The sequence below is a fragment of the Labrus mixtus genome, chromosome 22 (genome assembly GCF_963584025.1).
Source record: "Labrus mixtus chromosome 22, fLabMix1.1, whole genome shotgun sequence".
In the NCBI taxonomy this organism is placed as follows: domain Eukaryota; kingdom Metazoa; phylum Chordata; class Actinopteri; order Labriformes; family Labridae; genus Labrus; species Labrus mixtus.
This window is the reverse complement of record NC_083633.1, coordinates 8018219-8043852: the sequence shown is the minus strand read 5'-3', so window position 1 is coordinate 8043852 and position 25634 is coordinate 8018219. Positions and strand designations below refer to the sequence as shown.

Below are 25634 nucleotides of genomic sequence, written 5' to 3'. Positions count from 1 at the left end.
GACGGGCAGGCGGAGGGAAACGCTGCCTTTTGTCTGAGTGATTGTGTACCTGAATGCACCATCGCACACAAATGATCTCACCTTCAGCAATTAGAGCTTTACATCGGTGGAGCAGGAGAACGAAACAGTGAGGGTCAAGAGGAGATGACATGCTCGAGTAAAAAGAGAGGAGCTGGCGGCTGAAACGACAATCCTGATAAGTCTCAGAGAAGACGGAAAATAAAGATCTTGCAAGAAATGCTGCAAAACTGACGATACAGAGTCGGACTAAAAGTCAGTCGATTCAACTGTTCACGTCTGGATCAGTTTGAAGAATCACAGCACGTCTGAAATAAATCCATCCAAAATTATCTATACAGCTGTTTCACCTTCAATCCAAAAGTTGATTTCAAAACGAGGAACAGCCTGTTCATCTCTCCTTTCATGCCCACCAAACTCCATTGACAAAATCTGTGATTTAAAGGTCACATATTCTGCAAAATCCACTTCACCATGTTCCTCCAACACTAATATGTGTCCCTAGTCTGTCTGCAAATCCCCCATATTATAAGAAAAGTCCATCCTCTCCGTCTTTTGCCTGCTCCACTTTTCAGAAAATGTGTGCTCAAACAGTCCGTTTGGAGATTTTCCCTTCATGACATCACAAAGGGCAGTAACCCCTCCCCCAGGTGGGTGACACTCCCACAGTTAGGTGTTTGTTCTGCCCTCTGAGTCTGCCTTCTCAGCGAGAAAGCCCGAGCCTCCCAAGTCCTTCCAGAGAGGGGGCGTGGTTAGACACAGCTCATTTACATTTAAAGGTACAGACACAGAAACAGCCTGTTCTGAGCAGGGCTGAAATAGCAGAATGAATATGGTGAATCCATCCCACCGGTATCACTCTTCTCAGATCTTGTTGTGTTAGAGAGAAACCAGGACACACTTTCTTATTTTTCCTTATTTTTTATACATTTCCTCTGCTCGTTTCCTGTTTGACAAATATCCTTACACCACAAACCAACACATGCCAGATCCCCCGTCAGCCTCCAGCAGTCTGAGTCAGTCCTGAGTCTGACCTCCAGCCTCACTCTGCACATTCAGCACCAATTAAAGGCTTAACCAAGGGAAAGTCAAGCAGTACTAATTAAGAAAAATCAGTAGAAGAAGGAAAAAAAAACCCGGCCAAACACTCCAGCAGAGCAAATGTGTTTGTGCTTATTATGTGAGATACAGAGTGATGGAGTGTTTCCTGGGTGGAGAAATGAGAGGAGAGGGTTTCTCTGGTCGCTGGGGAGAGCCCGAGCTGCTTCGAGAGGAGAAATGAAAGACAAGAGAGGTCAGGAGGAGGAGGAGGAGTGTTTCTGCCCTCTGCTAATGGAGATGCTTTTGAAGGACAGACAGTGATGCACGCTGCTTTGCCGCATATCAAAACCCACTACTATTCAAGAAGCTGCTGGTTTTCAGATATATCACATGAAGAAACCAGGATGTTCAGATAAAAGTAGCTAAATCAGAGGTACTAAATCCATAAAAAGGTCCCCAAGGTTCACTTCTGGGCCCGTTATTGTTTACTAGTTACAGAAATAACCTTCAAAAATCATTCTATTGCATTTCTACGCTGATGACAGATTACTGCTCTGCACACATGATAGGTCATGATTTTTAGATATTTGCATTGTCAAAAATGTTTAAATTTGACTTGTATTTCATCTTAAATATATGTGTTTTTGGTCGTTTTGCCGGGGTCTGTAAAATAAAACTGTTATTCTTGGCTGAGTCTCAGTTGGACTTTTAAATACATTTTCATAAGTGTCTTAAGCCCTGAATCTGTTGTAATTGAATATAAATCATGTTTTCTGTGTCGTCTCGAACACATCTTAGCCCTCACGTCCCTCCCTTCTCGGCTTACCGGCCTCCTTCAGGACGGAGCACCTCTGGTAGCTGGACGATCGGAGACTCGGAGCGCGGACGTTGTAGAGACGAGCTTTGTCGATGCGGGTGTCGAAGACTCGCAGCAGCGGCTCCTTCTCCTCCCACTGCGACATGATCTTGTTGTCGATGAAGGTGGCGAACATCTGCGTCTCGATGAAGTGGGAGAGGAAGGGCAGGTACGGCTCCGGCTGGTCGGACAGGAAGGAGGCCTGAAGCAAAAAACAAGGATGGAGATATTTTTTACTGTCCAATAAATGTGAGTAACGTCTTAAACTTTTCCCCAGAGCAACAATTACCTGGACAAATGGAAGGGGGTTGGGCTGCTCTAAGTTTCATATTTTTGACATTTGGAAAAACATTAAAGGTTAATGAAGTAATAATCGACTAAAAGACACTGATGAGTCAGCTGTTCATGTCTTTAAGTTCGTACATCTTGTTTCAGACAATCAGCTCTTTCAGTGAGAGCAGCAGAAACACTGAAAGGTGCAACTCCATCCCTACCTGTATCAGAGTCTGCACGAGCTTCAGTGTTTTTAAAAAACTAAACTTAAATCATGGCTCAAGGCAAACCAGTCATGTGATCACTGATTTGAGCCTTTGAATGGAACCATCTTGGAGAGAATGGTTAATTAGCTATATTGCTAACTCTGGCCCAACAGTTGAACTAGTTTGCTAACCCCTTGGTCCTCTCCAGCTTCACACCTCTTCACCCTGATGTGACACCTGCAGGGTCTTACCATCGACTGTAAATATGAATGGACGAAGCCTGAATGATGTCACCCATGCTCTTCAGCATCGGCTTCTTTTTTGCTGCTTGGGCCAAACTAAAGGCTTAAAAAAGGAATTTCACAACAAAATGAAGTGGCTATGTTCACTACTGATGCACAGAATATTCCATAACAGCATGACAAAGGGAATACAGAATAAGAATAAAATGTGTTAATGGCACCAAACACAAGGGCTGGGAATCTTTGGGTGTCTCACGATTCGATTTAGATTCTGATTCTATGGGTCACGATTCGATTCAGGATCTATATTCGATTCAAAACGATTCTGGATTCAAACTCTATTTTTGAATTAGTCCATACTTCAGGATCGACTCCAGTTATCTGTGAGACTGGCTGAATTTCCTGCTGCTCCATTTGGCATACAAGAGGGAGGTGACCGATTAGCCAAAAAAGAAATACATTTTTGGAAGTTATGAATCGATTTAAAAGCTCACAAGATAAGAATCTCGATTTTTACAGAAATCGTTTTTTTCTCCCACCTCTACCAAACACACCATGAGTTCTTTGTATTAATTCACAGTATTGGTGAATAACAGTGCTGAGGCCGGGGAGCAAAGATTAACTGAGTTCAGGATATTGAAGTATTTTAAGCAGCATGTAGGGACGGGCTTCTGTCATCATACCATATGCCATATATCAGACATCAACAAAGGCTGACATGAGATATATGTCAGCAAAAGGTCAACCTTAGAATATCTTCCTGTCCCAAATAAAGGTCGGCCTTTACATAACTGATGCATGTATATGATACAAACTTAAACCTATGCAGCCTGTTTTCAGTACAGACTGTGCAGACGACATTTCTGCAATTCACGAGGGAAATCACTGGATGGATGGAGTATGCAAACAATTCCATTTACAACCTCTGCACCGCGGTGGGTTCAGGTACCCAACATGTCAGAATACATTTGTTTTCCAATTCGACACACGTGCTCGATCCAATTCAGACCTCGCAGAATAAACCAGATAACCGATTCTCTGCTTTTTGTCTCTGCAGCTTCAGCAGGAAAACAAACCAGGAGGGAGAAGATAAAAAAAAAAACATAAATACAGACCTTATCGAAGTTGTGCATCTGCTCCCTGTTGGTGAGCCAGGACTCGAGGTCAGGCGCGCTCTGGATGACGAAGGCTTCATAGTCGGCGAACATGGTGATGAAGCGGCTGGCGAACACCTCCCTCAGCTGCACGTTCAGCTTGGCGTTCCTCAGCTCCTCCTCTTCAGCGGCAGTTCGGCCCCCCTGCCCCTCGATGCTCTGACCTTTGATCCGCGCCCTCAAGGCGTCCACACGAGCCACCGTCACCCCTGTGCGCTTGGTCAGCGCCTGCAGCCTCTCCAGCGTGGCGTTCCCCTGCAGCAGCTCCAGCACAGCCAGCTCCTCGCCCGCCAGGTTCCCGTTTCGCCCGTCGTCCTCGAGCTGACGGAGAACGGCAGTCCTTCTTTCCCGGCCGGGGGTGGAGGGGGCGCTGCCGGGGGCGCTGCCCGGTGTGCGGGTCCGTGGCGGGGCCCCAGAGATTGCGGAAATACCGAAGCTGAGCAGAACCTCGCTGAGCTCCTGGACGAACTCGGACTCGTTGGGGAAGTGAGGGAAGTCCTCCGGGAGCTCGATGTAGTGGTTGTCAATGTCCACAAAACACAGATTGGCCTACGAAGAGACAAAGATAAAAACAATGAAAAACAGACAACAAACCTCGTAAATAAAATCACTGTGATGCACGTTTCAGACAACACAAATCGCAGTATCCTAGGAGAGGCTTTTGAAAACAGAAACATTAGAAAGACGAGTTTGATGATTTGACTTCACTCAATAAGTTACACACCTTTGTATTCATTCTCCATTATTTTAAATGTCCAAGGAAACATGTTGAAGTGCTGGCTTCTCTGACTACAATGCAGCAGTCAGTATGTCCTCCTTCTAACTTTAGATTCTCGTCCTGAATTCTCTGGATTTGTTTGGACCAGAGACTGTAGGCGGTTTTGAGGCCCCCCCCACATTGCATTGGTTCAATGACAGAAGCGTCAAGAGAACCGGTCTGCTTTTCCCCGGACTGGAGCTGGCAAGGGGGCAGGACATTACGTCACTGTATACGTCACTGTGCGTCTCCATTTTCCCAGCAACACTTGCGCCGATCACATCGCTCGACAGGTGTTGCCGCTGCTTTTCCAAACCTTCCTGGAAGTCCGATCTACACTGGTCCAGCGCAGTTGTGCCACTCGCCGTTACTGCTGTTAACAGAAATCGCGTTCCAGAGGACGAGGCACATTACCTAACATGTTTGCTAACGCTAAGGTTAGCCGTTGTGTTCCTCACTTAAGCTTACATTAACTTAGCTCGTGGACAGGTATGACTCGCAGTGAGAATGTAGGTCAGAGTGTGACTGATAAAAACACACAACCTTAATCTGACACAATGGAGTTAGCGTCACCCTCTCATAGCGGATTAAAGTTAAAACCTTTGAGAGATTTAAATCACTTATCGACGCACAGATGTGACTCCTCTTCATCCACGAGACAGAAAACACCAGAGATGGATTCAGCTTTAAACTCAGGAAGGGAGAGACGAGCTGCAGAGGGAAACCTGAAGGTCAGTGTGCAGCTACATTTACAGGAGACTGAAGCTGGTTCTGTATAAACAGAGATCATTAGACTTCAAAAATCAGCCGTTGCTCGGCCAATCGCTGGAAGTGCAACATACCCACTAAATCGGATCATTCTTATTGAAGCACCGAGCCTTTTCTTTCAACAAAACAGCCACCAAACAACAAACAAACACGTAGTCGGGACGTTTTCACCGTTTATGGGACAGATGTGAAACTGTTGATTTCATTTTACCCGAGCAAACCCGATTCAGAAAACTACTGAACACTGATCTACACCGATTGCAAGGTTGAAAGGAGCAATATGTAACTGACACCTGGTGTTTAAAATGTGCACTGCAGTCCAAATTCTAAACATTGTAGAGAGCTGAAGTCTAATAACCATGATCACGGCGTCCGACTCGCGCAGAAAATGACTGTGCCCGATATAAGTGCAGCTTCTCAGCCTCTGAAGGATTGTGAGCAGTTCAGTGATTCAGACAGAACTGATGCACACTCAAACATGTCTGTGCCCAGAGAAGCTGCCCTGGTTTGGATCTTGAGACTTGTTTAAGCACAAACAGAGAGAAGAGGGCGATAAAGTCATCGTGTCCGCAGTGAAAACATCATTCTTGTTATCTTTTGACACGCGGTAAACAGAAGAAGAGAAGCTGGATCGAAGCGCAGGGTTCAAAAAGGCAAATCTTGTCTGGCACTCGTTCCCCAATTACATCCACATCCCCGTCTCTCTGCGGAGCTTCAGGCCGCTCTTTCATCATCAGCACATTTCTGGGTCACCTCCACTTCAAAGGATCATTCACAAGCACGAGGGGGAGATTCTGGGGAGGCGGGCGGAGGGACTCCGTGTGGGGGGGGGGGAGGAGAGGAGGGGAGACAGCAGCAGCAGCAGCATCCTGCGCTGGCTGCGATCATTAGCATCCTCACTGAATTTTCCGGATTAACGAGCGCTGGGAGTCTGGGATGTGAGCAGAGCCGGAAGCTGGCGAGCCGGGATTTTTCGGCTTTGTTAGGGCCTTATCTCGCTTTAACACATGAATACACAGAGAGCACACGGAGAGCGAGAGAGAGAGGAACACAACGCTGAGCTAAACACTGCCTTAAACACCTCACAGACTCATTCAGCTCCTCAATGTCACGACTGAAATCATAGAAGAAGAAAGAGACGCAAATACACTTCAGACTCACGCTGCCTTCAGGTGCATTTGTACACAAACAAAGGGGGATTCCCCGTCTTATTGTGTGCAACTCTCTGTCTGCTGAAGGGGATCCTGGTCGTCTGCGTCTGCAGCTTGTGCATGCTGTCACATAAAGAACTGGTTTTCCTATACCTGTGAGGTTCTTCCTTTATGTTTTATGAGCCCTCACAGTGTCTTACACCTCTAGATCGTTTGCTCTGGTCTGAATCATCGACCAGTTTGTTTGCTGCATAATCACACGGGACTTTTACAAGCGGACCAGAATGTGTGATGATGTGCGAGGGAAATGCTCTCAGATTTTCTTGTGGTCGAACTCCCTGAAGTAAACAAAGACTAGCTGCCTCCTGATTGGCTGTGGCCGCTCCAATGACACTTTACAGTTTCTAAACCTTCAGACGACGACGACACAGAGTGATGTCCGCTCTGCTCATCATGTTTTATATTGTTTGTTTTTAATCACTGAAGGCAAACGACACAGTTTGAAAATAATATGTTGATGTTCTGGAGTCTCTGAAGACGCTTATCAAGACAGTCCAGGAGAAGGAGCACGTTAATCCTCCTGAACCAGGACCTGCTCATCCCCTCCCCCCCCCAAACGGTTCCTAAAGCTCCCTCCCCCTGAAGCTGCCTGTGGTCTGTAACACATGTTCAGTGATGATGAACAGAGAGGGTCCACCGTGGTTACTTCCTGCAGGTAGGTCGGATCGAGGTCGATTTATGATCTCACTACAAACAAACTGCAGAAGAGTCAGAAAAAAAGCAAACGGAGAGCCACTTTCTCAAGCGGTCTCTGTACGGTTGTTTGATCCGCACCAGGGTTTGATAGACGAACCCGTTCTAACTTGGCAAATGGACTCGAGCTCATTTTAACCGGACCAAACAGGTGAGGTGTGAAAACGCCCGAAAGGACCTTTCACACAAGCACGCTTAAGAATTTACAGAAAATTTCAGGACTCAGGAAATCTTACTCAGGAAATCTTCCTGAGTCGCTCTTTCTCACATGTCCCTCAGAGCGGGAGATTCTTCCTGTCTCCTGTCACGTCTCATTAGATGACATCGGCCCGCAACCAAAGTTACATACTGCAGTAAGCAGGCGATCAGGCCGCGCTGTGGACAAGAGAGAGACGCCATTCTCCCTGCTTAAAGTTATTGTGCTATTAAATCAACTTTGAAGCTTCTATTTAAAGGTGGAAAGTTTAAGTGGACATTCTGACCTACCAATCAGATATGAGTATAAATAAAGACTTTCTGCGTACCTCCTGAGGCAGCTCCAGTTTGGAGCGGTCCGTCCCCTCTTTGGACTGCAGACCCATCAGGTAGGGGACGGGAGCGTCCAGGAAGTGCAGCAGGGACGCGGGCAGGATGGGGACGTAGACGTGCTGCCACTGGAAGGGAAACAGCAGCGTGGTGATGCCCTCGGCCACCGTCATCAAGCGCTGGTAGTCTGCGAGGAGGAGAGAGGAAAACAAGAGATGAAACACGCAGCGCTGTGCAGAGCCCGAGGCGCTCATTAAAGGTTACTATGACGACCTGAACGTGGAGTTAAAAAGTGATAACAGAGCACTTTGAGACAGTATGAAATCTAATTGAATAAAAGGGAAATAAAGCTCCTTGAATCAAAGAGACTACGGAGTAATGATTCATTCAAACTGTCAGTGACGTGATTTTAGTGAATATTTGAGTTATGTAAGGAAGATTTCTTTGCACTTTAAAGTCCGTGCGGCGCAGACCGAGGGAGGAGAAAAAACAATAAGAGGTTTATGCAATAACATGTGAGAGTATCGACGTGCAATAAAGACAAAAAAAACAAAACAATCTGAGGTGGAGTTTTTTGATTACGTGTGTCCGAGTAAATTCCCTCTCCTGCTCTCTAAACAGATTAAAGCCGGCACTCGCTGCAGGGTTTAGTGTGGAGCTCGGACGCGGTTTAATCTGGATCTCTGAAAAACAATAAGAGACGATAGAGTTAAACCAATTTATCCAATCAGCTGCCCTCTTCCACCAGGCACCCCTCCCCCTCTTTTCATTTCTTGTTACTCCCTATAGATCAGTGAGAGACCTCCTCTCTTTAAAAGGAACATAAAGCGCGTCTGCACTGAGGCTGAAAACGCTTTAAGCTCCGCAGCATCTCGAACCAAACACGGTCAAGATTTAGATTCAGCTGGACGAGACGCAGCTGCTCCGCTTGTCCACCTCATGAAGAGGAGCGCGTGAGTGTGCACACGCTTTTAAAACACAGCACCCGTGACCTTAGCGGATCGAGACGTTTTCTCAAATGCACCCCTGAAATTGTCCAGAAAATGTCAGGGTTCCCCTCAAGGTGGAGCGCCTCAGCCGGCAGGCAAGACAGAGGCGTAAAGAGGACGCATCGTGACCCGGCTGAGTGTGTGCTACATGTGGTATGGTGTTAAACTAAACTAACATGAGTAGACAACAAAACAAGCGTGGAGAAACGAGGAGCTGCCTGGTAACGCTGAGAGGCTGAGAGCGAATGAGAGAGTGAACGGGTTGATTGCCGGATCTTAAGTAACCTACACCTGAGAGACTGGCCAGGTCTGCCCAGGTGTGATGGAACACCGCCCACCAGGGTCCTGCAGGGAAACAAAAATGCAGACAGAAGGTCAAAGTGCTTTGCTAGCACAGCTGCAGACCCTGCTGAGGGGAGGGCCGTCACAGAGTGAATAAGAACGTACAGGCGAGCAGAAACGAGCATTTACTCGCTTCATTTTCGAGCATGGAGATAGCACCGGTCGCGCACCAGTGGAATGATCGCTCGCAGCGACTTCTTCTGAATACTTCCTGCTGCACTGACACATCAGCAAACCTTGACTTCTTCTGGAAGTTTTGCTTTTGGACCGGACAGGGGGGGGGGGGGGGGTAAAGAGTTAACACATGGAGCCTGACCGGTATCGTGTGAAAGTTTCAGGATTTGATTTCATTCGTGCAGAGGGCTTAAATGTGAGCTTAACTTCTGCAAAACACATTCACATTTTAAGTTGAAAACCTGGACGTTTCTAGGGCACCAGGAGCCTAGTGGTTAGTGTGCATGCCCCATGTACGGAGGCTGAAGTCCTCCACTTGGGCGGCCCGGGTTTGAATCTGACCTGTGGCTCCTTTCCTGCATGCCCCCCCCCCCCCCCCCCTCTCTCTCTGCTGTCCTGTCTTTAAATAAAGAACTAAACCTTTAAAAAAAAAAAAAAAATCCATGTTCCCAGAGCAGAAACTCGGCTCATATCAAAGACCTTTAGACTGTCTGCAGGTTAAAACAGTTCTCCACACAGGTATGAAGCTCATAAGACAAAAGATAAAGCTGGGTGCAGACTTGAACAGAGGGATTTGTCTGCCCTTCATTCTCCAGCGGGGACAGAAAGAATCCTGTCTGTTTAAAAAATAAGAGCACTCATGAAAGAGTGTTTTATCTCCCCTCCAGAGGCCGGAGGAGTTTTTAATTCATGTGTCTGAGAGAAAAAGATAAAGAGCTGAACACAGGAAGAGAAAAGGGAAGCTTTGATTTAAAGTCTCTGCACGGTGAAGGTCAAACTGACTTGTGCTCTTATGTTGTAGAAAACACAGAGATCGCGTTTAAGGTTAATGAATCCATAAAACATCATATGTAAGTAGAGATTAAAAAAACGACTCGGGATAAGAGAGTGATTCACATTTTCTCTGTAGGTCATGAGAGTCAGCAGGGATGATTACAGGCGATCAGGCTTGTTGTCACAGGCCTCTCTTTGTGTTTCACCACACCTGAAACTTCCCCACAGGATTCACACGATGCAACTTTCCCCTTCAGACACGTTTATCTGTAGCAACATGTTTTACTCACTTGTTGTGATTGCAGGTTTGATCGTGCAAGGCCATCTCTAACAATCAGCAAACACTCACTGAACACCCTGAAAGAGGACTTTAAAGGTCCAATCAGTGAGATGAGTAGAGAGTGAAATGATAAAGTGACCTCACTATATGATCAGACATTAAGGAAACATGCTATGTTGAAGTGCTGGCTTCTCTGACAACAATGCAGCAGCCAGTATGTCCTCCTTCTAACTTTAGATTCTGCTCCTGAATGCTCTGGATTTGTTTGGACCAGAGAAGGTAGACGGTTTTAAGGCACCCCCACACGGCCGTTTTGGACGCCCCTCGGTTTGCCAGATATGAGAGCAGTTATCAGGTCAAACCAACAGGTGTTGCAGCGATGGAAGCGGGCAAGAGAACTGGTTCAGATAGAAGTGATTGTTCTCGACCTAAAAAGCCTCTGCATGTTTCTAATAAGCTCCACGAGCAGAAACGTGCTCAAACTAGGATCAATGTTGGAGATGCTTTTGAAAAATGGAGAGAGGTTAGAACACAGAAAGGTTTACAGACCGATGCAGAGCTGGATAAACACTGAAGCTTCAGTGTCCACCACATGGCAACCTGTGTGAGCATTGACTCTAGAGAGGAGGGGGCGGGGGGAGACAGATCTCTATAATGTTTAGAATTTGTACTGCAGTACCCATTTTAAACACTAGGTGTCAGAGTTACATACTGCTCCTTTAATTTTGATTATTAACTGTCCTCCACTGTCCCTCATGAGTTGTACCTTACTACAATGTTGTCAGTCATCAATCACTTCAACTTTTTCATCTGTTTTCGAGTTCAGCAACAAACCAAACTCTCGTATAATCATCCTGCAAGAACTTTTTGTTTTACCTGTCGACGCAAGACTTTAAAACATTTCCAGCCTTCTGATTGGCTAACTGTTTCAAGTCATTCCTGCTTTAATTCTTGCTGTATTATTAAATGAAGAGAAATGTTTCACTCATCAGACATCAGGATCTTAAAGAGTAACTAAACCCCCCGACCACTTTTTATGTCAGCTGTAAACCTCTGTATCTGGTTATTAGGTCGTGTTGTTGATCGATTGGGGTCCTAATCTCGACATGCGAGAACAAAGTATTGAATTTCGACATATTGTGTTAGAAACATGCATAGCGTCCCTCTACAGGTTGAAATCGGCTACTGCGACTGATTTTTTTCTATTGTCTGATCTGGTCCTTGCTGACGTGGTACGTGATGTGGCACAGTGAGTGGAGTCAAGTGGATCGAGAGAAAGACGCGATTGATTATAACTAACGGAGGAACGCGCTGCATCAGCTCAGTTTTCACTTCAACTCTCCTTTCTCCGGCAACGACTCCGTTTCTGCGTTTCAACAGAACGACAGTTTGACAAAGAAAGTAGGTCGGCCTGCAAGGACATCGCCATCTGTGTTTCTGTTCTCTCGTCTAAATCTATATTTGCTTTACCTCAAGTTTACACAGGTTCAACACACACACACACACACTTAGACCTCTCTGTGGGAAACACAGCGTGCATGGACGCCTGACTGTTGACTCTTTCATGTTACATTAATCTTCACCTGTTCACTCTCCTCATCACCTCGGCTGCCCTCGTTATCACTTCTCTGTAACACGACGATGTAAAAGTGCTTCTTCTTTCACACCTCATGAGTTTTTCCTTTTCTCACAGTTCAGCACATCAGAGCTAGCTCGAGGGGGGGGACTGTCACGCTGAGCGATCTTATCTTCTCCTCTGAACACTCTTGAACTGAATCAGAATTTTTCTTACAAAGTGAGTGCTGCTTTTCTGAAGAAGCTGATTCATCTTTGACGACACTTTCTGCATCGTAGAAGGAAACTCCCTCTGAAATACGACGAGAGTCTGCGAAAGGTGAGCGAGCATTCGGAGAGAAACTGATCTGATATGTGAGAGCGAAACGCGGCAGAGACGAGCATGAGGGAAGCTGAAAAACAGGACAGGACATGTGGCGTCAGTGTGAAAACTGTAACACTCTGCGTCATGATTGGACGAGACAACGTGCCCGTCACTCTCTTCAGGCCGATAATGGCTCTATCTGTCCGGGTGTAATAACTCGTTGATTGATCCCGGGCAGCGTGGGAAACATATGTCAGGTCAGCGACTCATTAACATCCAGGGGGTCGTTCTCCATCAACCGCCCGAAGCCAAACGGCGCCCTGCGCAGGATAATTTACCCTCATCACAGAGACATTAGGGCTCGTTTGCAGAGACGTGTCACACAGTCAGAGCGCCGGCCGAATGCCAACCATGACAAATGTTGAACACTTGAATAAAACAGGGAGTGAGGTGGGGTTTTAATCGTTTTCCTTCAGGACGGTGACAGTGATGAATAAATACTGAGACCTAATTTTCATCAAAGAGTGACGGGAGAGAGGAGGAGGCGTGCCGCGGAGATTCCACTCAATTGTGTCTTAACTTAACCGACATACAATCCATCCATCCACTTTCTTCTGCCAATCCGAGGTCAACCTACAGTTCTGCTTGCGTTCAGTTTCCTGGCGTCGTTCTGCATCTGCACAAACTTTGCTCGACCATATTTCCTCCTGCTGTTCACAAGTGATGCATATGTGATGCATCCAAACGCTGTTCCTCATAAAGGGTGTCGGTATTTTCTACCAAAAAAAAAACAACAACCACCGCCTCTTCTTTTGAGGCATGAGGGAGGTTACATGGAAGTCAAATTGGAGCAGGGCAAAGAGAAAAACTGGGGAGCGTTTCAACCTCTGTGCGTTTGGTGCCATCGAGTCAGAGAGGGAGCTTGTCCTCTATAACTAGAACGGCTCTGTGCCAGTGGATTTATTCCCTGAATTTAAATAAATCTATTTCGGATTAATTCTATTTGGACGCTGACCTCTGTAGTTTGAGTTCAGATATTTGTAGCTGTTCCAGCGTAAAATAATATGAAACACAAACTGTCCTAAAGCCCCATTTTAATCTCCGCCTCTGTCCACTGACAGCGTGAAATCTCTCAGCCACGCTGCTGCGGTACTGTACAGAGAAACGCTCAGCCAATAGGATCGCAGCGTCTACTGTAATCCTCCGGCTCTGACTGAGAGGACAGAGCAGTGAAATCTCTCCTGAGGGAAAAGAGGATCTGTGGTGCGTTGTAGAAAGAGAACACAGTTTGAATTTTGCAACACTGTTGTCTAATTCCACTACGATCTGCAAAGTGAAGGTTAGAGTTGTCGGGTCACCAGATTTAGATTCTTGTGAAGATCGAAAAATATCAGTACATGTTTCAATAGCAGAGAGTCAAACATAGAAGCCCTAGGTACAAAGTTTAAAGACTTTCACAGCTTCATATTCTGATTTAGACGGATACTTTTTCATACGCTGTTCAAAGATCAGAGATTTGACCTGATTTATCGTCTCCACAGGGACAGGCCCTCCCGTGTGCACGCCGCAGGATACTGTAGATACAGACGTTAGCGTCGGGCTTGGGGATTGTGTGTACGTGCTAACCTTTGAAATGTGCAGGAAATGTGTGTTACAGAATGAAACTGAGAAAGAGTGGGACGAAGAAATGTGGCGCAAACGTCGAGCTCAGTGAAAAAAATAACTTTTGAGTAGCTTCTCTGTTTGTGCAACACGCACACGCACGCACGCACGCACACTCCTGCTGCACAACAGAGCATCACTGCAGCTTTGAATAATGGATGAAGGGAAACCTAGAAGAGGAAAATCTGATCGCTGCGCTTCTCCGCCAGACTCATGAGCAGCTGAAGCTTTGGAGGATCATTTGAGACAATTTGTCTTTGTCTCTGAAAGAAACATGAAGTTAATGTGACGCTTGAGGAAGTTTAATGTGTGTAAATGAACTTTTGATGAGTCAGAAACGCTCCTCAGACGTTCAGTGTGTCCGTGTGTGTGTGTGTGCGTCTGAAGTCTAGCTCTGATTCTGACGGTATTTCAGCTGGCATTCTTACCCTGTGAGTAGAGCAGGATCTGCATCTCCAGCAGGGTGCAGGTGAACACCTGGACCAGGTTCTCCACCCCCAGGAGGCTGAAGGTCTCGGCGAGGGGGAAGTCGGCGAGGGGCAGCTCCCCCGGCCCGGGTCTCTGACACACGATGGGCTCGTACACGCCGTGGAACTTGAGCGAGCGTCCCGGAGCGGGCAGCGGCACCTCGTACAGGATGTTGTGGACGTAGCTCTCCAGAGGCAGCGGGGGGGCGGAGCTGTCGGTGACGGCTCGGTGCATCTGGGACAGGAAACGGCGGGAGGCGTGCATGAAGGGCATGGGCGTGATCAGACACAGAGCTTTAGACACGTAGAGAGTGTCCCGTGATGAGTCATAACCACCCGGCCTGCGCGACGAGGAGGACGAGGCGGGGGAGTCGGCCTCGTCTAGACTGCTGGCCAGAGAGTCCATGCTGGAGGAGGAGGAGGAGGAGGAGGAGGAAGAGGAGGGAGGGTTGGAGGAGGTGTTTTCTGCGTTGTGCATCTGGTAGAGCGTCTGCATGGCGGAGCAGATCTGCGGGCTCGTCACCTCCTCGTAGAAGGTGTGGACGAAGCCGTAGGTCCGAGAGCCGTCCTCCTTGGTGATGATGAAGGAGTGAAACTGGGTCTCCCGCGGCTCGGCCTGCGTCCTGAACGACAGGCCTTTAGGCATACACAGCTGAGCGAGGAGAGAGAGAGAGAGAGAGAGAGAACAGGAGTCAAACAGCTGCAAAGAAAACTTTTGCACATTCTCCAAAAATCTTTTTAGTGCTTTAATGTTCAATAACTTCAGGGTAGTTTCACAAAAGGATTTTGCAGCTTTTGCCGTGCTGTGCAAAAGCAACAAAAATAACCAACTTATTGTAAACACCTTGCAAAAGATTCAATGAGCCTTTAAAGTGTGCTGCTCTTGCTGAAGGGAGGGAGGCTGCGTTACAGACGGTGAAGCTGGAGTTATGATAAACTGTTAAACGAGCTGCTCCGTCCTAGCATAGAAAGGAGGTCCGGCAGGATGAGAGGGCGGCTGCACAAAGAGGAGATGCAGCCTCTCTCCATGCAAAACAAGAGCGAACGGCACTGAGCTGCAGAACTTAATGCCGATGTCTTCGCTCGAATATCATCAGCATAATCAGAAGGGGCAGACCGGAGAGGCAGGTGATGCACAAGTCACGGTGCCATCAGTGGCCGCAATCCATTGTTTTTAATCTGCCCCTTAGAGTCATAACAAAGAAACCCACATGTGAATACATATCTCATCAGTTGTTCATGTCTTAGAGGAAAAGCAAACCAAAAGGAATACGTGTTGGGTTGTTTTTGGATGTTTTTACAGCCGATCTTTGATCCACAGCCTTGTAAATCGTTGATATGAAGAGTCAGTCTGCAGCAGGAGCAGTCTGCAATAAATCTGACTGATTAGCCTCATTATGTTTCTGTGGCTGCAGAGCGAGGAGCTGTGCCAACACACATAAACACACTCGAGTGTGTCGGTGCACACGGCTCTGCAAACACACACACACGTACATCAGCTGCATATGTATGAGCTCAGGAGTCTGCAGACATGAACAAAAACATACATTTACATTAATGTGTCTGGTTTCACAAACATTCTTGCATGTGTTTCCCATTTATGTTCATTTTGTCTTTACAAAGAACAAATAAAACACACACACACACACACACACACACACACACACAGCCCTGGTGACCTGATTGGATTACGCATTAGTCGTGTGTCTCACTGATCACGTCTGACGGCTCATCTCTCCTCCACATCTCGCCTTTGTGTCACATTATTTATTCAGTTTTGTCTCCTAGTGAACAAATACATTTCACATGTTTCAGCTGAGCCGAGGAAGGTAATCAAATCAAACACAGCTGTGAGAAAAAGGCTGCAGCTCTGACACAAGGTAGAGAGGAAATTTGGCAAAGCATCATGTTGAGTAAGCATAAACGCGACGGCTGCAGAACGAGCTGAGCGGTGTTCAGAGTCACAGCGTTGCTCTAAAGATAGACAACAACGTGACGGTCCAGGTGTAATACAGCGACAAATGTAGGTTTCACCTCCACGGTGCAGGAGAAGAAGAAGAAAGGGTGACCTTATTCAGCCGTTGCACGTTTTGTGTGTTGGGAAACGAGGGCAAATGAAAGCAGGGTAAAGCGTACGCCTTACAGTGCAGGAAACAGTAAGAAGCATCGTCTTTTGGTAGATATGCTGGAACAAAGGGGAACGCTTTGAACCTCAAATGAGGTTGAGCAAGGTATGGTGGGTAAAGGTCCAAAAGTCTCAAAATAATCAATAAATATCAAAAACACCCGCTGATTTCTGTTTAATTTCTGAATATATAAGAGAACCAATGTGGTCTAAGTACTGACCCCTGTGGAACGCCACATTTAATCACAGAGCATGATGTTAGCTGGATGATAGTGTGTGTTGGCCTGAGTGAAAATAAAACATTTTGTTACATTACCTCAAAAATTTCCAACAGTTATCAAAGCCAGAGAAATCTGTAATTTTATAGTTTTCACGGGACATGTCTTGAACGAACCTCATCATACCTCAGAATATCCAATTTTCAGCAATACAATAACAGTGTGTGTGTGTGTGTGTGTGTGTGTGTGTGTGTGTGTGTGTGTGTGTGTGTGTGTGTGTGTGTGTGCGTCGATGGGGTGATGGGATGAGAAAACAATCACTACAGGAGCTTTACTGACAGACTTGCAGGTGCAGGAGGTGTGATTACACTCTATCCTCCTCCGGTGTTGAATCGAAGCAGGAGGGAGGAGGAGGAAAGAAGAGAAGGGAGAGGGATACGGATAGATGAGGAGGTTAGAGGAAGAAAATAAGGAGGAGGAGGGGGAGAAAAAGGGAGAGGAGGAAAGTGGAGGAAGACAAAGAGAAAGAGGTGGTAGACAAAGGAGAAGAAAAGTAGACGAGGAGATGGAGAGAAGAGGAGAAGGACAGAGTAGTAGAAAAGAGGATAAGGGTGAGGAGAAGGAGTAGTAATGAAGAGGAGAATTAAAGAAAAGGAGTAGAAAAGAGAAGGGAAGACAAAGGAGTTGGAAGGAAGAGGGGGATCAAAAGAAAAGGGAGACAAAGGAGGAGGATGAGCAAAGATAAAGGTGAGGAAAAAAGAGGAAGAAAGAAGATGAGGAGAAGGCGCTTGTGAAGGTCACATGACTCTGAAAAAACGACGACGCGGCCGTCTTCCTCGACATCTCGTAATCAGCCGGGTGTCGGGTTTCAGCTGCTGCACTGAGGCCCGTTTCCATGCCAACGTAAGGTGAGAACCAAATCTGAATTATTCAACAGAGCTGACGCTGGGGCAGGTGGAAAAAAAAATAAGTGATGACCTTCCATCATGAGAAACGCAAACACCTAACACACACACACACACACACACACGCACACACGCACACACGCACACACGCACACACGCACACACACACATCCTGTACATCCACATGAAGAATTCCCTCCTGTTGTTTCCATCAGGCTCGGACAAAACTGACAGTTTAACACCTTCAGATCAAACATTCCCAAACAAATTCAAGGACTTTTCAATAACTTTCAAGCACCGCCCCCCATTCTGCACCTTTATTTCCCGCATCCCTGGACTAATGTGTAGGTAGGCTAAATTTATTTATCTTATGAAAATAAAAATGCCCCCATGCGGTTTTTAACAGCCCGCTCAGTCATTAAATCCTGGTGCCAGGCCTGTATGAAAAGCTCGCTGTGTAACTCCACGGAGATAGGAGAGGATTTATTATCACTCCGTCACCCAGGATCCTTAAAAACGCCCCGTGTGTCTCAATCCAGGAACGCTGAGATCAAAGAGTGCCTCCTCCTTAAAGTGCTGGTTAGAATAATCCTGTTCTGATCCCGCAGCTCGCTTCCTGCTTTAGAGGAAGGTTTACTCTGTAATCAATTCTATTCATTTTTCTGCATCGAAAGGGTTCAAATCCACCCACCATGTTGACGGCATCCTGGTCGAACGGGTTCCACTCCACGTTCTCAGGGTATCGGGCCAGAACTTTGGACTTGAAGGTCCTCCTCAGCGGGCTCTGCTCCAAGTTTTCACCTGAACAGACAAGAAGACAGAAAAGGAGGGTGAAGCAAAAAAAACATCTTTTTTGCACATGTTCTCTCTTTGCATGAGTACTTTAATTCTGAATCCATTCACACAATCACTTCATTTACACCCAGAGGGACTCTTAAAAAAGTCCCAAAAGACTCCTGCAGCTCCGTAACGACCCTCTGCGGGCTGTTAAATCTCAAACACCTTTTCATTTCCACTCACTGTAAAGGTTTGAGACGCAGCAGCATTGATTTCAGACGAGGGACTGGGCTCTGTAACTGGGAGTGCTGGTGTATCGATGGCGGACCGTTTGGGTATTTTCATGATTACAGAGAGGTCAGGAGGTCACTAAGGAGGAGCGCAGGATAAAGGAGGAGGAGTGGGCTGATTGTATTGAACATTTAATCATTGATTATTAGCGGCTTGGACTCCTCGAGGGATCAATAAAAGATGTGATGAAGAATATGGCTACTATAATGATTTAACTGCAACTACAGGAGCCTTAATCAACCCGCTTTCAAGAGTATTTGATCGCACACATCCTAAACACGCACACTGGATCCGTCTTTTGTTTATTTCTTTCGCTTAACTGTGATGAACAGAAGGTGAAAGGATGAAGAGGGGAAGAAAAGTTAAAGAGATGAGAGGAAGAAGCTCTTGATCCCCTACTTTAATCACTCAAAAACTCCCGTCAGCAAGCAGGGAACACAAACAACAACCTGGAGGAGAGGGGGAGAGAGAGAGAGAGAGAGAGAGAGAGAGAGAGAGAGAGATAGAGAGAGAGAGAGAAGGTAAAAATAGTCCACTACCTATGAGGAAGGGGGGGGGGGGGGGACACTTATTTGGATAACGAGCTCAGAGAAAGTTGACCCAAATACTGAACGGAGGAGAGAGGAAGAGAGGGAGAGAGGGAGAGAGGGAGAGACGAGGGCTGAGAGGATGAGAAGGACTGAAGGAGGTAATCCAGGTGGAGGTGCTGGAGGAAAAGTGATAAACAGGTGTCTGAAAAACCACAGAGGTGATGTACGCAAATGGAGACACAACTAATGAAGATGTTAATTTATTAAATTCCTCTACGGGCTGCACGATAAATCTCATTTTCTCCATTGTTGCAATAATCAGGGCTTTCTCACTCATTCACCGTGTTGTAAGGAGGCCTGCACGTAATGTTCACGCTTTCAGTGCAGTGAGACGAAGCAGTGAGATGGGGAAGGATAATGTAATGCTTGTAAGAGGTTGTTACAGTATGTCAGATGGTTAATTTAACCAAGGCATGTCAGTCAGAACCTTACACTGGTTTCGGCAGTCGATTGTTACTTCTAACATCGCCTGGTTTGAACATTATCTCAAACTTAGGTCAGGGTTTATTTTCTACTAAACACTAAAATAGATTAAAAGGTTCAAAATAATAAGCATGGAAATATAACGTTCATAAAAAACAGAATTTAAACAGGGGAAAAAAAGCTGATTTTACTCGACGATGGGCGTCTTTATATTAGCATAATGTTCTTTTTACTACTTTAATGCTCGATCGTTATGTGATGAAATCTTCTGCACAGTCTCATTCTGTCGGTTCAAGGAGGGCTCCACTCTCAACTCGCTGTTCTGGTGGGTATGATATCTGCATTTGCTGAGCTTAAAGTTAACGCATCTCCTGGAAAGGGGTTTTAATTCTGTTCCACAAAAAATGTGAACATCTGAATCCCAAGACAAACAAAACATGGGGACTTTTAAAAAAACTCCGACCTTATACTGTTGTTACTTAACTTATTTGCATGCAAACTTTCTAACTAGAGGGACGATCTCAAACACATTCTGACCTTTAGGGAAGAAATTCTTGCCTCAAATTGTCAACAGAAATGTGTTGAGTGTGTAAAATATGTGATTACACAGTTTGTGTCTGAGGTGATTATGTGAAATCCAATCTTTTCTCCCTGCAGTTGAATCCCTTTGAATCTGTAAATCTGAAAGTCTGACGTCATATTAGATTCACGTAGCTCACACAATGTAACAGGAGCAAGCAGAGTGAGGAGGAGCAAGCGTGCATGCAGACAATGTGAGGCGCTGCTTTGTGTTATGAAGGGTGAGAAACAGTTGATGGGGTTGTACTGTACCTGTGGCTGCAGCATCGGGGTCCGTGCCTTGGCGGTCTGCTTCTAACCACTGGTACAAAGCTACGGACGAGCCGCATGCAGAAAAACATGAAGCAAAAAACAGAAAAACAAAGGGGGCAATGTCAAAACAAATGCACAGAAAAGCAAATGAATAAATGCATGACAATGAGTGGAGCATGAACATGACACAACACAACAAATCAGAATCCCACAGACCATCACAAGGACTTTAAATGGATTATTAGCACTCTGAAACAGCACTTTATTTCCCCCTGCTCCTCTCATGCAGACTGTTAGATACGAATTGGGCGACATTGTCTGCAAAGACTGACATTCCTTCTGTCTCTTTAAAGACTTTGTAAGGAGGATTTGGTCTTAACAGAAGTGCACAACTTGGGATAAATACTTATATGGATGTCAGTGGATGAAGGAGCTGTGAGTGAGTTAGATTAGTTGCTTGTTTTTCGGTGTTAATAAGAGTCAAACCGAACAGCAGTCAAATTCGCTTCAAGGAGCAGAAAAGCGCTGACTCAGTGTTTAGATCTCAGACACACTCTTCAAAGAAAATAGAGACGACAGTTTGCATCTGAGGAAGTGAATGTGACAGGATTTGTTCTACTTAGTGTCACAGATAAGATGACGCCTGCAAACAGTCTCAACTGTGAAAACAAAATAAATAAATATTTTACAGTCACAGATTTTCACCTCAGATTCTTGAGGAGACCAAAAGCATTACAAAAAAAATGCAAAATTGAAGTTGAATTTGATCAATAAATCAAACATTTTAATTTGCTGCATGGGTCAGGCTTTGTGTTATACAAATGCGTCGCCTTAGGGAACAAGCCACAATAACCCTGATGACATCATTATGACATCATCAGGATTATTTTCTCAGACTTGACGAAGCTTCTCCAGAAGCAAATAAAAACATTTTTAATTACAGAAGGAGTAGCCCCGTGGGATTTCTGAAGTCCCCTGCGTGTCTACATTAGAGCAGAACACAAACGGCCTGAACTATCTGTTGATTTGGGTCCTCACACAAACACAGTAGGCTAATCCCTGTGAGAGAACGTCTGCTCTTGTGACTCGAGTCAGCACCAGGCCAGAGATTAGAAAGCTTAATCAGCTCTGGCCTTGGTACAAAAGTCCCTCTGAAAAGCGGCAGCACGTTTTACATTGAGAACTCTGCTCCTTGGATATCTTTATCCAGAGAGTCTAAGTACAGTTTACAGGGCAGAGATTAACCCTCAATCCGAGAGGAACCCATTTTCAGGGATGTCACTGCCATGTTTCAGTAAACAAAAATGTTGTGCATCCTCTGTTTAATTCTGCAAAAGAATCCAATGCAATATTGTGCAAAAATTAGCCAAATGACATGTACAACCAGCTTGCAAGATTTCTAGCCAGTTAGGTAAACACAAATATATTTCAGCAGCTAGTACGGTCATAAAAAAGAATGATATGGATTCATGCTACTGCTCTGTTATAGAGGACACATCCGTGGGTCAGTATTACGTAACTGTAGCACATTTATGAAGTGTGCTCTATCTGCAGTGTCCTCGTCTCTCTGTGCATATCTTACATCACTCTACACTTCGTGTCTGGGACACTTTTTCTTCACTTGTTATCTGAGCTCATGTTCAGGTGCTGCGGTGTGTTTCCCTGCCTGATAAAACAGTTATAAACACTTCACTATCTTCCTGCGGATGTAATTCATTCTACATTTCATTGATCAGACGCCTCTATCCAAAGTGATGAACATCAGAGAGTAAGAACACCACAAGCAAGAGAGGAGGACACAACGTCAGAAACTGCAAAACAAACAGCTATAAGACGGATCAGTTGCTAACACTAAGTGACCACAGGAAGAGCATTTTTTAAAATATGATCACAACTGAGACTGTAACGACGCGGATAATTGCACCAGGTGAGGTGGAGAAGAGAAGGGGGCCGAGCACTAATCCTTGAGGCATCCCTGCGGATTGATTCTAAGTGTAAATGTTTAATTTATGGTCTCAACCCACGAGTGGGTGGGCTGCAAACTGTGGATGTTTTAGTAATTTTTGTGAAGCCAACAACGACCCTCTTCCTACACATACATCTACCTTTGCAGCTCGGAGGATGCAACAGGTCCATACTGCGCGGATACGATGATTTTTTTAAGCGGAAGAAGCCGTTTAGAATTTTGTCATATAGCAGTTCACTTGCTTGTTTGAGCCCGGTTGCGTTCACGTCCCTTGAGGACCGTACTCGAGTACAAATGAAAAATGACCAAGGCCAGAACTTCAGGCTGACTCATGCATCAGTCTGCAAGACGGTACGTTTGTTTTAACACTGATCAAATGAGCTGGATGTTGGGGTTAAGTGTACTCAGATCAGGGCACGGATCCCTAGTGTGAAACCAACCTAAATGCAAACAAGCCTTTGGCTCTGTCTAATGCTACGGCTGCAGAACAGCATCAGAGACACAGCAGTGTTTGCATGATACTGGCTTTATTTTGTGGTTTTAATAATTTTGTATATACGTGAAGAAGAAAATTTGGCAGCATTAGAAGACTCTTGTACCAGGTTGAGTATCAGTTTCAAGCTGCACCTGATCCGGCTTCATTTGAATTTCTCACTTAAAGAGTTCTCAGTTTCTCATCTTGTTTTGATTTAAATCAAAATGTGATATTTTGACAAAAGACTGGAACATGCTCAGCTTCTTAGTTTTTGTATTTTACAGAGAAAGTTATTCTGGGAACTTCCCTGATCATTGACGTCATCCTGTCCCTGATATGATATGTGTAGAGGTGGTTTAGTCAAAAGATTCCATTTGATCACTCAGCACAGGAGAGGTGATTGTTTTTCTCTGACGCCTGAATAGACAGAGAGCACTCGCAGTCATTCTGTGAAAATGAGGTGTGACTCGGTTAAAATGTATCAAGAATCGGGAGTGAAAGGGAAAATTCAGCTGCTGTCTGGGAGGAACTGTGTCTTATACCTCTGCACTGCACGGCTCTTTGTCCGTTCACTCTTATCTGCAGAGTTCATTCATTTCTAAACGTTAACTGATTACATCACTCAGAGACAATCACTGTGAAAAGATTCAATCCCTGCTTTAAACGAGGTCAAACACACTCAGAAAACATTGAGCTGACAACTGAAGCAGAGATGAGTCTTTAACAATCTTTAAATCAATGAGTGGTCGTATTCAGCACAAAGCTCAGACGGATCATTATCGATGCTTCTGACATTTAAACGTCACATATGTTGCTCTTGCGTTCCTCCAGCGCTGTCCTGGTAATCCATTTTACTCTTTGCACACTTATTAATGTAGTTTCAGTGACAAAGAGAACTATAGTTCCACCAAGAAGCTGCTCTAAACTACCCCAAATATTTCTAATGACAAGTTGAGTGTGTGCATTAAAGCCATAGAGTTATAAAACATTCGAACAAGCTCCTGATACACAGCAAACCACCAAGTGTGACTTAATCAGGCATTTTGATAACCATATAAAATACGTGATATAAATATGCATTTTCTAAAATGTTGGTTAATTAACCAGGGCTCTCAAACGATTTAAACTTTGAATCAGGATATTTACCTGTGCTCCTTAATGTCTTTGTTTACTCCTATCATTTTTATACTGCGGAGTTATACAGTGTGGCAGATATTACTATGTCATGTTTGTGGCCTTTTCTTTGTTTCTGGTTCATTAAATTCACCCTGACCAACATTTAACACCTGACAGTTTAGTGAAGTCAGACTGACCTGACTTTGACACGTTTGGAGTTTAAACGACCTCTAATCTCTGCAGGTTAATCTGTTTTCTGTCCAAACAAGCGTCACGGTCAGAGAAAGGAATTAAAGACACACGAGGACTCGGCTTTCTGTCCACAGCAACACCGGTTATCTTTATAAGGGTGTTCATTTCCTTCATCAAACTGAAGGAGGAATAAAACACAATCTGTTCCTCCGTACTCCAGCTCCTCCTCCTTCCTGCCCTCTTCTTGATCGACAAGTCTTGTTGCCGCGGGTTACCACAGGACTCACAAAGAAGGCAGCCAGAGGAGCTCTGCCAATAAAAGTAAATTAAAGAGTGTTCGGGGTACGATCGGGTCTCTGAGGACGACGCTCACATTTGCAGAAACTTTCCCCCTTCAGCTTTAGATCAGGAACAATTTCACAACTGTGGAGTTATGATGAAATTATTTTGGAATATTTTGTTATCAGTGATTTTTCCGGAGATTTCTTTTTACACTTTTTGACCGCAGTCTTTCACAAAATTCTCTATCAGACTAAAAACATAACATCTTCGAAATAATGCGGCTCCTTCACTTTGCAAACGCTGCATTTCTGCTGACACCCATCAAAATAATGAGGTCATTTCCATCAATAGACACACACACACACAGACACACACAAACACACAGTTCATGCTAACGGGGGGGGGGGGGTCGTATATGACACTGAGACTGCACCATTAAAACCTAAAATCACTTAATGCACCTTTAATTACACCTAATCAGGCCCAGGAGGGAATCTCATGAATGTATACGTGAGTGTAACAAAGCTCACACCCTGCAGGGGAAAATACCCAATTTGAGCACACACACACACACACACAGACGCACACACACACACACGCTCGCACACACACTTAGACAAGGAGAAAAAAGAGAAACTAATCATGTGTTGGCTGCAGACTCTGATGCATTATGTATGTGGAGCCTGTTGCCCTGCTGGACCGTCTGATCAGACGCTCTGCTCTACCAGTGTGTGCGTTCGTGTGTGTGTGTGTGTGTGTGTGTGTGTGTGTGTGTGTGTGTGTGTGTTTGAGCGACAGGCTTTGTTCCTTTCTTTACGGCCCTGCAGATTCGCATCACTGAGTGTTTGTCTGACAGAAACCGTCTGCAGAAGCCAGACGTCCGAGAGACGCCAGTGTGAGTGTTTCTACCTGCAGTATGAAAGCAGCGTGTGTGTGTGTGTGTGTGTGTGTGTGTGTGTGTGTGTGTGCTGTGGCAGTTATCATGCACAGTCTCCCGGGGTTTGGGGGGGCTGGTAGTTCTTGCGCTACTTCAAAAGCATCCGTCTGAATATCCTGAATATCTGCTGAATACATTAAATCCCCTCGACGCACAGAGGCAGCCGTGTGTGAACGCAGCAGTGCATTCTGGGCA

The 25634-nt window shown here is 45.4% G+C and overlaps 1 protein-coding gene across 2 annotated transcripts in view; it reads right to left on the bottom strand.

The window, feature by feature from the left end:
- dennd5b (DENN/MADD domain containing 5B) overlaps positions 1–25634 on the bottom strand; it is a 59176-nt gene that overhangs the window by 14470 nt on the left and 19072 nt on the right. The window contains exons 2-7 of one of the 2 annotated variants that reach the window (XM_061029526.1): positions 20472–20531; positions 18251–18360; positions 14273–14963; positions 7744–7931; positions 3752–4339; positions 1886–2117 (exon numbers count right to left, since the gene is read on the bottom strand). In XM_061029526.1, the coding sequence (XP_060885509.1) occupies positions 1886–2117; positions 3752–4339; positions 7744–7931; positions 14273–14963; positions 18251–18360; positions 20472–20531 (1869 nt within the window). The remainder of the gene's footprint in view (positions 1–1885; positions 2118–3751; positions 4340–7743; positions 7932–14272; positions 14964–18250; positions 18361–20471; positions 20532–25634) is intronic. The other variant, XM_061029527.1, reaches the window with a different exon arrangement.